The 12,032-nt window shown below is 41.3% G+C and overlaps 1 protein-coding gene across 3 annotated transcripts in view; it reads left to right on the forward strand.

The window, feature by feature from the left end:
* ELP1 (elongator acetyltransferase complex subunit 1) overlaps positions 1–12,032 on the forward strand; it is a 56,359-nt gene that overhangs the window by 26,869 nt on the left and 17,458 nt on the right. For all 3 annotated transcript variants that reach the window (XR_006058573.2, XM_042242917.2, XM_042242918.2), the window contains exons 20-29: positions 182–255; positions 1,004–1,082; positions 1,185–1,264; positions 2,736–2,873; positions 2,983–3,068; positions 3,389–3,537; positions 5,050–5,173; positions 6,116–6,213; positions 7,688–7,889; positions 10,392–10,453. Coding sequence is in view for 2 of the 3 variants with exons in the window: in XM_042242917.2 (XP_042098851.1) it covers positions 182–255; positions 1,004–1,082; positions 1,185–1,264; positions 2,736–2,873; positions 2,983–3,068; positions 3,389–3,537; positions 5,050–5,173; positions 6,116–6,213; positions 7,688–7,889; positions 10,392–10,453 (1,092 nt within the window). In the remaining variant the exon portion in view is untranslated. The remainder of the gene's footprint in view (positions 1–181; positions 256–1,003; positions 1,083–1,184; positions 1,265–2,735; positions 2,874–2,982; positions 3,069–3,388; positions 3,538–5,049; positions 5,174–6,115; positions 6,214–7,687; positions 7,890–10,391; positions 10,454–12,032) is intronic.

Here is a 12,032-nt window from a genome sequence, read left to right on the forward strand (position 1 = left end):
AGGGAAACCTCTTGAAAGTCAAAGTAAATTTTGAGCACAACTAGATTTTGCCAAAAGTGTGCTCATTTTACAGTGCTGTGTTAATTCTCGAAGAAGAGTTAGGTAAAGTTGTATATCCTGGGTATTTAACTTTTTTTCTGTTTAATTAAACATGTTATTGATTTGATTTATTTATTTTAAGATGCCAAGGGGAAACTTAGAAGTTGTTCATCATCGAGCCCTGGTTTTAGCTCAGATTCGAAAGTGGTTGGACAAGTAAGTACCGTATATATGATTAGTTAGCTTATTGTTATGACTTATGTGTGAAGGCAGCAAGTATTAAGATTTTTAAAACTTAAAAAGTATTTAAATATTTCATTACAGATGTCTTCAATCAGATTCTCAGAAGCTTTCTTCTTTTGGCACTTAGATTCTTAAATTGTATGGTGTAGAAGACATTCCTAGGAGAAGGAATGATGAGGCTCATGGTATTAAACAGCTTCCTAGCTCAAGGGGATCCATATGGGCTTTAGATGGCCTGTGAACCCAGGGCAGTTTTACGCTATCCTGTATCTGTGTATTTATCTGGGCAGAAGGTCCAAGGCTTTCAGCAAATTATAAAAAGACCTATGACGCCACAATACCTGAGCCATTGTTGTGAAGGAAATGATCCATTGTTTGCATCTTTGAATTTGGGGGAAAGTTTATATTGGAAAGGTAGATGTTTACTAACATTTTGTTAAACAAGAAGGTAGCCCTGAGTTCCATAAAGATTTTCTTGTGTGAGTGTGTGGGGATCAAGTCCTTGGATGGCCTTGATGACTAAGTCGTCACACCATTTAGGAAGGTAAATGAACCTGGTGCCTGATTTTTTTTTCATTCTATGATTTCAGAACAGAAATCCAGTAGTAGTTGGGCTGTCGTCTTCATTTTAACTGGTTTATATCCTTATGAAAATGTGCTGAGTCCAGGGAGCTGAGTTTCTGTGAAATGTCCCCTCTCTCCATTTTCTGTCTCTCCCCAGACTTATGTTTAAAGAAGCATTTGAATGCATGAGAAAACTGAGAATTAATCTCAATCTGATTCACGATCACAACCCTAAGGTAACATTCTAAATCCGATATTTATCTTAGTGTACTTTAGCTTGAATTAATATGACCTGAACTAAGATGTTTTGTTCTTTTTTTAATTCTTTTTTTGGGTAGGTGTTTCTTGAAAATGTGGAAACCTTCATAAGACAGATAGACTCTGTGAATCATATTAATTTATTTTTCACAGAATTGAAGTAAGTATTTTGAATAATTCATGAATATCATATCCATAATTTTCTCTTTTCTGGATAAGGAAATCAAACCGATAAATAGAGAAAATTTGCTTTCAATATAGTTTTTAAAATCTGTAACTCTTAGATGCCACATGTACTGGATTTTTACTTTTTTCCCTTTTTAAAACTGAGACTTTAAAACATGTCATGAAAATTATTCTTTGACTTTATTTTTAGGTATACATATAAAAACTATTAATTGAAATAAATGGCTTCTTTTTCTGCAATGACTTTTATCTAAGGTTTTAAATGAAAAATTTTGAACATGTAAGAAAGTTGAGAAAGTTGTCTAGTGAGCATCCTGTACCATCACCTAGATTCTATAGTTCATATTTTCCTGTATTTGGTTTGTCACTGTCTACCATCTGTCCATCCACCATTCATCTTTATTTTAAACAAATTTCAAGGCAATTGTAGACATGAATCCACTTTGCCTGTCAGTACTTCACCTTGTGTAACATTAACTAGAGTATATTCTTTGTGTACAGGGTCCCACCCCCTCCATGTCAGATTTATCTACAGCGAAATGCACAGATTATAAGTGTACCATTCACTGAGTTTTGACAAATGTATGCTTCCATGCAGTCCTGGCCCCTATCAAGATAGAGACCATTTCCTTCTCAGAAAGTTCCTCCAGATCCCTTCCCATTTATTCTTTCCCCACCCTTTTGGCAACTGCTCTTTTGAGTTCTTCACTGAAGATCAATTTTGCCTGTTCAGGAACTTCATAGAAATGAATTATATACCGTAGTATTGACTTTTCTGTGTAAATAAAGCTGCTTTCATTCCGCATGTTATCTGGAGATTCATCCCATGTTTTTACATGTATCACTAGTTTATTCTTTTCTATTGCTCAGTAGTATGCCATGAAAAAGAAAGAAAGTGGAAGTGTTAGTCACTCAATCATGTCCAACTCTTTGTGACCCCATGGACTGTAGCCCACTGAGCTCCTCTCTCCATGGAATTCTCCAGGCAACAATACTAGAGTGGGTTGCCAGTTCCCTTCTCCAGGGATCTTCCCGACCCAGGGATCGAACCTGAGTCTTCTGCATTGCAGGCAGACTCTACCATCTGAGCCAGCAGGGAAGCACAGTATGCCGTAGTATAAATATGCTGCAGCTCATTTCTTCATTCTTCTGTGAGTGGACATCTGTACTAGACCCAGTTTGGGGCTATATTAATGTAACATCTATAAGCATTACCATTTAAGTCTTCTGTGGATATGTTTCATTTCTCAGTTAGTGTCTCCATTTTTCACTAGATATGACTATTTTTAGAATTAACTGCCTTCCAAAAGCCATTTTTATTATTTTTTTATTTTATTTGTTATTTTTTATTTATTATCGCATCAACACTCCAGCATACATGTTAGTAGTTTGGTCGCTGGGACATATGTTGGGTTTGTGACCTTTTAATACACACTTATTCTTAGGGAAGAAGATGTTACAAAGACCATGTATCCTCCTCCAGTCCTGAGCACTGTTCCACGGCCCAGCGATCCTGATGAGAAGAAAGTAGACCTCATCTGCGATGCTATGAGAGCAGCCATGGAGAACATAAACCCTCGCAAGTACGTGTGCTGTCGTGAGCTGGCATCTTTTGAAAAACAGAAGTGGGTAGTAGCTTTTCTTCAGCTTGTTCGTCGCTCTTACTGTGCTGTCCTTCACATACCACTGCAGGTACTGCCTGTCAATACTCACCTCTCACGTGAAGAAAACTACCCCAGAGCTGGAGATGGCACTGCAGAAGGTACACGAACTCCAAGGTAGAGAAATGTTGGCAGTCTGTGTGTATCGGGGCCCCGACTGACATCGGGGCTTCAGTCTTCAGGAGATAGCCTTGGCCAGGACCAGCACCACATCACCAATTCAGACTGTGGCCTTTTGGTCTCCACTTTAAAACCTGGGTCTGTTTCTTTTGGTGCTGCCCTACAAAGCATGTACAAAATCGTCAAAGGACTGTCTTCCGTCTGGTGTCCACTTCTGTCAGGAAAATGTGTTGCTTTCTCTTTTTGGTTATGCTGCTAGGTATGTGGGTTTTTTCCCCCAAATGATTTTGTTCTCTTGTTTCCTTACACACCGACAGGAAATGCTCCACCAGTCCCTGACGCTGTGAGTGCCGAGGAGGCCCTGAAGTATTTGCTGCTTCTGGTAGATGTCAATGAGTTATATGACCATTCTCTTGGGACCTATGACTTTGATTTGGTCCTCATGGTAGCTGAGAAGTCACAGAAGGTAGGTGGAGTTACTCTTCCGGCGTAGTTAGCATGTTTGTTGATGCGGACATGAGAGTGTGAAGCAGTGCTCCTGACGTGCAGGGTTTGGGCTGAGATTAAAGCTGTGAGTACAGGCCTCCAGGCAGATCTGCCTGTCTCCAGGGTCATACTTAAAGTTCATTCTCTACCACTGTTCTGGGCTTATCAGAATGTTTTGATTGCTAGATTGAACAATTGAAATAAAGCCATTTGATTGTTTTCAAGCTTACAAGCAAAAATGAGAACAAATTCTGCTCTTTTAAAGGAAATACAGCAGGTGATTGATTTATAGTCCAGCTTTATCATGCAGCATCTTTATTCAGTGGAAACTGGGAACCTGGAGAATAGAAGGGTTCGAGGGCTCTTCGTCTCACCTTGCCATGCTATGGTCCAAAAGTTTGAGCACCTCTGGTTTTGCACAATTTTTGTTTCTTTTTTTTTTTTTTGGCACCCTCAGTTTCAGCCCCTATCTTTCCTTTCTTTGCTCTTGCCAGAATGACCTTCCCAAAAAGGAAAATTTGATCCCCATTCCTCTGCTTACAATCCTTCATGGGCTCTGCCTTCCCCCTAGGAAGAAGTTCAGAGGCTCTATGCTTAAAATCTCTTCCGTGTTCTGGTATTTGTGAATCTCTCAGTTCTCACCTCTTGATGTTATCCCCTTTTCTCTGCAGTGGATATGAGGCAGTACTTTTGTCTCCCAACTGCCGCACGCCTTTGCAGGTAGCATTACTTCTGTTTCCCTTGGGCCCATGCGCTTCCAGCACTCTCATCCTCTCTGTTCACCTGGCTGGTTCTCACTCATCTTGGTTGAAGGATGCCCAGCTGACATTTTTTCAGTAAACTTCTGCTGCCTCCCTGCCCAGCATCCAGGGATTGAAAGAGATGGCCTTCCTATGTGCTTTTATGACACCCAGTGCCTACCAGATGTACCAGTCTATCTCCTCTACTAGATTTTAAGTTTCCTGACGATGAAGGAATCTTGTTTTCCTTATTAACCTATGAAACAATTGGTATTTATGAGAGTTAGCTAAGAGTTAGTCGTCATTATTCTGAGTGAAAACTAAGAACACCCATATGTTAAGGCATTTTTTCCAAATGTGGTTCTGTGTAGTTTGATTTTTTATATAATTAATATATTAATATACTACATATTTTTAAGAGGGCTTCTATGGTAGCTCAGATGGTAAAGAGTCTGCCTGGAGTGCGGAAAACCTAGGTTCGATCCCTGGGTCAGGAAGATACCCTGGGGAAGGAAATAGCTACCCACTCCAGTATTCTTGCCTGGAGAATTTCTTAGACAGGGAGCCTGGTGGGCTATAGTCCATGGGTTCACATAGAGTTGGACGTGACAGAGCAACTAACAATCTCGCTTTCACATATTTTGAAAATGATGTAGCTTTGGATTTATTGCTATAATTACTATGTATTTTTATTTTTAAAAGTAAATATAATCACAGTCACTAAAATTACCCTTTAAAAAAATTTTTTTTAGGATCCCAAAGAATATCTTCCATTTCTGAATACACTTAAGAAAATGGAAACGAATTATCAGCGGTTCACTATAGATAAATACTTGAAACGATATGAAAAGGCCATTGGCCACCTAAGCAAATGTGGTAAGTATGAGTTAGTATATTTATTTCTGTTCAAATATTCTTTGGTAGAGTATAAATTGAAGTCAAATGTTAGACAGACTGATTTCAGTTTCCACACCTGAAAATGTTAACAGCTGTGGCCACAGACCTTATTTTTGTCAGTTTTGATAAACTGAGGGTACAGTGATGTCTACGTGAACTCGGGGAGCTGTCAGTTTTGAAAAGCTGAGGGTACAGCAGATGTCTCTGAGTGAACTCAGGGAGCCCCATAGTTCAGACCCTTTTGAGTCAAGTGATCACCTTTGAAATTCACTTCTGTGTCTCAAAATCACAATTGGTTGATGGCTTCATTCTTCTCATGGTGTATGCAAACACCCTAAGGAGACTTAGCTTGTCTGAGTGGCCATACCTTCTGTGCCCCGAAAGACACAGTTCTGACTGGCAGTCATATGAAGTAGAACCAGCACGATGCCAGGTGGTCGTTTCACCCATGCCTGACTGGTGCTGAACCTCAGCCTTCAGTATTCATGATTTTTTCCTGATGGCTGAGACAGGGACGAGAAGAGTCGCCTGAGGTGCTTGCATTCAGGTCTGTGTTCCTTGGAGAATCAGGTTCATCTGGGCTAGGCTGGGACTCAGGTGTGTGTGTATGGTTAATAAGCTCCCTAGATGATGCTTATTAAGAAGTTTAAGAAAATACTGGGCTGGATGGTCATTTCTCAGGGGCTGTGTAAAATTCCTTTTGAGCAGAACTCTGATCCCAATTAGTGCTTCTCAAATCTCAGAATCTGCAGCGGTGCTCATTAAAGTTCACATTCCTGCATTCCATTCCTCTGGATACTCTAATTATGCGGGTCTTAAAAAGCTCCCTTGTTGATTTTATGTAAGGACCAGTGGTAGAGATGAAATCCATTATGCTTCTCCAGTCTTAAGCTTGTGTGTGTATGAATCTTATTCCTGTAGGACCGGAGTACTTCCCAGAATGCTTAAACTTAATAAAAGATAAAAACTTGTATAACGAAGCTCTGAAGCTCTACCCACCGAACTCGCAGCAGTACCAGGTGGGTAACGTGTGAAATGAGTGCTCCTGATTTTGCTTCGTGCTGCCGTTGGAAAGGGATGAGGATCTTGTGTCCCTGACACTTTCCTTGGTTTCAGAGTTAATCTTCAAACTAATTACTCTTATCTTGAACTTCTTATCTGAGAGAATGGCCCTCATCTGTTCCTCTTGGAAAGAAGTTGCCCAGGCCAGAAGCCTAGGCATTGTCGCTGGATCCTCATCGGAAATACCTTGGCGGCTTCCATCCTGCCCCCTCCAGCCCAGCCTCACCAAGCATCCTGAATAGTGAATCTTTCCCATATAATTCTGCATGAAGTTTGGTTTATTTGTTTAAACAAACATCTGTTTAGCTTTTCTCATATGCTAGATACTTCACTTATCAGATGTTACATGAAATCTCGCAACAGCCTGATAGATGTTGTGCACAATTTTAAATGAGGAAGCACTTTGCCCAAGAACCTGCGATGTGGAGCCCATACCGTCATCAGCACCATTTTCACTTTGTCCACAAATTGCACACATCTTGCTGTGATCTGGCCGCTGCCTCCTCTTGAGCATCGGCTTTCTCTGCCAGCCCTCTACCTCCCTGTCCTTTAGCCCTCCTTGTCCTTCTAAACTTGGTTCTCCTCTGCCAGAAAACCATTCCTGGATGAGGTGCCAGACTCCGAGCTCCCAGCACACCTCCTCCTTGCCTTGGGGATGGCATTTATCAGTCTGCCTTGTACTGATTTTTTCCCCACCAGGCTGTGGGTTCCCTTAAGGGCAGGGACCCCATGTTATATCCCTCTGTTTCCCTGCCTAATGCTGAGCTTGGGGAACAGAGAATTTGGCCAGAGGCCGCCTCTTTGCTCTCACGTTCATGATCTGTTCCTCTCCTGTGCACTCTCTGCTTAAGTCGTACTGGCCTCCTTGTTATTCCGACCTGTGTGTTCCGTACCCATTCCTGCCTGATCGCCACGGTGCCTTCTGTGCTCTTGGTGCAAAACACTCTCCCTTAACTCTTCACATTGCTTCTCCTCACAGCCCTCTGAAATAGCATTCCCATCACCGTGTCCGTTTACCACGGTCTACCATTATATTGTTGACCATGTCTGGTTTATAAAGTATGTTCTCTTTCACCACCATAACAGTAGCTTGATCATGGTTCTTGTTAGAGTTTTCTGTGTTTGGTTGGTTGGCTGTTTTGTTTTTTTTTTAACCCTTGTTATATTTTTTGCATTGCTGTCTTACTCCCACTGCCCTGAATAGTACTCAGTAATTATTTGTTGGATGAACAAACAGCATATCCTCAGTAAGGTTTTGAATTAAAAAAAGATTGAATTCATTAGTCATCCACAGAAAAATTACTTATTTTCTAAGTAGTTCCAAGGAATTTCAAGTAATTTCAAGTATAATGATCAAGACAGCCTTCTCTAGAGATTTAAAGAACAAGTTGCCACCTCTCCTCACTGACCCTGTGTCTCCTCCTGTCCCAGGACATCAGCATTGCTTACGGGGAACACCTGCTGCGGGAGCACCTCCATGAGCTGGCAGGGCTCGTGTTCGCCCGCTGCGGTGCTCACGAGAAAGCTCTCAGCGCCTTTCTGGCCTGTGGCAGCTGGCAGCAAGCGCTGTGTGCAGCGGCCCAGCTTCACTTGCCCGCAGAGCAGCTGGCTGGCCTGGGCAGGACTCTGGCAGGTAAACACGGTCGTTAAGGTTCTCCCAAACGAGAACTTCCCCTAAGGGTTTGTGTTTCTTTGGTTTCGTTTGGAATTTTTGCAAATATCTGTAAGGCAGCCCACCTTGATGCCCTCTCACAGGCACTGATAAAAATTAATTTGGAATGGCTTACTAGGTAGAGTAAAAGTTGAACTGCCACAAGAGTCCCCAGATACGATGGCACGATAGGGAAAGCAGTTTACGTCTCTCTCTCGTAGTTCTGGCAGGTCTTCCCATGGTGCAGATCTGCCGTCTCTTCGGCAGTAGTTGAAGCTGGATTTTTTCCGTATCCGTGTCCAGTCCTCGGGGAAGGGAAAAGCTGGAGTCATTAGAGAACACTTTAACCTTTTTTAATACTTATTTATTTATTAATATTTTTAGTTATTTGGATGCGGCAGGTCTTAGTCATGGCATGTGGGATCTAGTTCCCTGAACAGGACCAACCTCGGCCCCCTGAATCAGGAATGCAGAGTCTTAGCCACAAGAGCACCAGGGAAGTCCCAGGAACACTTAACTTTAAGTTGGCGATGACCTAACTAACCCTCCTTCTCCACCTCATTCACTGAAACTCACACCTCATAGGTACACTTGGTACAGTGTAGCTGGGTAGCCAGGAGCCCTATAAGAATGTAAAGATGAATTTGGGGATGGAGCCATTCAAATACAGACAGTAGATTGTTGGAAAATGAAAACATAATGGCGGTTTTCAGAAATGAGGCCAAATATATAAGCAGTCCGAAAGCAGAGCCAGTTTAACCGTTTCAGGCTGTGAAACCAGAGGCGAGGCTATTGCAGAATCTGATTTCTTAGAGTGGAGTGGCATTCCCAGAGCGCTCAGGAGAAGAGACAGGTGGGGCTCTGGCCCTCGCAATCATGCTTGAAGTGAGTGGCTGGTATATTTTCCCCCTAATTTTCAAGAGTCTTGTAAATATTGTTACGATTTCCCCCAAAACAGTCCTGAAAAAAATTTCAAATTATAGCGTGTTAAACGTATGAACATACTCTATTTAGTTATTTCACTTTTTTTTTTCCCCTGGGGATTAAAAAATTGTGTGAGATTATGACTTTTCTTTTTCTGGCATTTTCTGGTTATCAGATGGGCTTCCCTGGTAGCTCAGCATATTGGTTCTGTAGACTCTTCTGTAAGCCCTTTCGATTTCCAAGCTGAAGTCTTTTTACAAGTACTGAGAAGTCCTTATTTGAGTCCTGTTAAAACTGTTCATTCTGGCTCCATTGATACTTGTGCTCTAGAAACTTGTTATTTGTAGCTTATACTTTCCAGCTCTGTTCTTGGGGTCTGTTATCTTACATTTTTTGTGACTCTTAGCTTCCTGTTTTTCATGCCTTATAGTGCAATATACCTAGTTTTTCCAGATGGTTAGCAGAAAAAGGTGGAGAAGAGAGTGGCCAAAGATTTTTGGGACCTGTTATAAGGTGGAGTCACTTCATTCATACATTTAACTTAGGCAGTTCACACAAGTCACCAAAAGAGAGAAAAGATAGCTGTTTAGTAGAGGTGACTCTTCCTGGTTTTGTAAATGATAATATGCCCTGGAATTAGCATGAAATAGAAGACATGAATCTGCCAGCCCCTTAGTTAACTTTGGTTTCTATGTGCCTCTCATAGAGGCACACACCCTCTCAACTGGACCAAGAGTGATTCTCAAATCTAAAGATACTGCCACATTCCTGACAAATGCCAACCACCCCCATCTAGTGCTCAACCAAAGAAACAGCAGCATCTTCCTATTGGAGGAAGAAATGGATTCGTGAGAGTGCTAGGTCAGTTTCCATATGAACGCTTGTAAACATTTTTTCCTGAATGATTTTGACTATATGTGATTTTCACATCCCATGCTAAATTTAGATTTTAACTGCCACTTTAGGATAGGACTCTGGTATTCCTGCCTATATCTCTCATAGAAATTCACAAAGTATTAATACTTTGCTTGATGGAAAAAAGACATAATGCCGTAGGTGGCTCAGTGGTATAGAATCTGCCTGCCAATGCAGGAGATGCAGGTTAGATCCCTGAGTCAGGAAGATCCCTGGAGGAGGAAATGGCAACCCACTCTGGTATTTTTGCCTGGAAAATCCCATGGATCGAGGAGCCTGGTGGTCTACAGTCCATGGAGTTGCACAGTCAGACATGACTGAGCGCACGCATCAAAGACATACTGATGAAGCATGTTAGCAAAAGAACGTTAACTCTGTCTTACCCAGTGCTTCACAAACATGCTTGGCCTGAGAATGGTTTCTTGGTCCTGCCTTTCATTGTTCTTTGAACAATCCTGGGGAACACTTTTGAATAATGCTATTTTAAAGCAGCTCATTTTGAGTGTATACTCTAGAGCTCAATCTCCAATATGTCGGAGACCATTTTGATTTAAATAGTACCACTGAAAACCATTTCCCCTTGTGTTTTGGTAATGCTGATCTTTGCCAACTAGGAAAGTCAAATGCTTATTATTGTCTTTGCAGGAAAGCTAGTTGAGCAGAGGAAACACAGTGATGCGGCCACAGTTTTGGAACAGTACGCTCAGGTAAACTCAGTTCTTCCCTTGCACTCACACCCCCACAACACACACACACCAAGTAATTATTTCCCATTTGTACCTTAGCAATCATGAAAATGAAAGGAACTGTGGGTGTTTAGGAAATCCAGAGATAGTATTTCCCTTGAAGGTCTTCCATCTTGCCTACTTGACTTGGAAATCTAAATTCAGTCTATCTCTAAATAATTGTAATTTCTGTGAGGCAGAATACCAAAGAACTCTAATATGCACTAGTGGCTTGACCTTGGTGGAAAGTAGAAAGTAAATCATAAGGCAATTATATTTTTTATATTAACATACCAAAGTAGGAACAATGAGAAAATACCATTCTAAACCAAAGTGATTGCACCTGAGACCTCCTTTTTTGGCTTTCAGTCCCGTTGTCTCTCTTGGAAGTGTCTTTTTTACCTCAGGCAGCATTTGGGTTCCAGTTTTCCAGCAGATGATAAAGTATCCATACCAGCTTTTGATAGAATTGTAGATTTATTATGAAAACAGTAAATCCATGCATTGTCATGGGCCACAGACTCAAAGGACACAGGCATACAAACGTTAGCAGGGATCCTTCCTTGTAGAGTTTTGTTTTGGCCTTTGATCAGAAAGTGTTGTTAAAGTTGTTATGCAGGCACACTTGCATAACTAGATTATGCTTTTATAATACTTCATTGTCTTTTGTGTAATAAGGATGAGTGAAAGAAGATAACTAAAATTTGATATCACTAGGTCCTAGAAAGAGAAGATGGTGATTCAACTGAAAACATATCCCACTTAAGATGGTTAATTAAATGGATAGGATGCTCGCTTGTGATTTCTACATTTCTGTTTGATTCTTAGGATTTTTCTGTCTCTGGTCTCATTACCCATCTGTCCTTGCATGTTGTCTCTTTTTTCCATTTGAGGTGTTATCATATTTATCATACTCATGTTTTAATTCCCAGCCTCATAATCTCAAGATACCTGCCATATCAGTGTCCGGTTCTGATGCTTGCTCTGACTCTTCAAACTGCATTTTTATCCCTTTTTAAAAATGCCTTGTAATTTTTTGTCAAAAGCCTAATGTGATACCTGGGTAAAAGGAAATTTGATCAGAAGGCTTTTAGTGACATGATGAGGCTGGGGTTTGGGTAGCAGGAGGCATGTTCTCTAGTCCTGTGATTAGGCCTCAGCCTGAGTATGTGCTTCAGCTGTGAACTTCACCAGGGCTTGTCAGTTATTTTTCACCCCTCAGTAGGACAGGAAAGTTAGAGTGGGCCAGAGTCGGGTATTTCCCTGCCCCCACATTGGAGGTCCTGGTGAAACCCTCTTTGATTAGGCTCTGGCAAAATATTTTCTCTTGAAAGCAGGTCTTATTAAAATGAGCATGCTTTGGGTATATTTTCACGTCTCCTTTTTCCTTCCCCCTGCTAGAAATATGCGGATATTTCCTCATATTCACTATGAGAAGTTCTCTTAAGGCTCCTGGAGGTAAAAACTCATAAAAATGAAGCATCTCCCTAAGTATGGACCCCTATAGAGTTTTTAACTCTTGGTCTTGTCTACAGTGAGTGATACTAGCTAGAGAAGTTCA

This window comes from Ovis aries, chromosome 2 (assembly GCF_016772045.2).
Source record: "Ovis aries strain OAR_USU_Benz2616 breed Rambouillet chromosome 2, ARS-UI_Ramb_v3.0, whole genome shotgun sequence".
In the NCBI taxonomy this organism is placed as follows: Eukaryota; Metazoa; Chordata; class Mammalia; order Artiodactyla; family Bovidae; genus Ovis; species Ovis aries.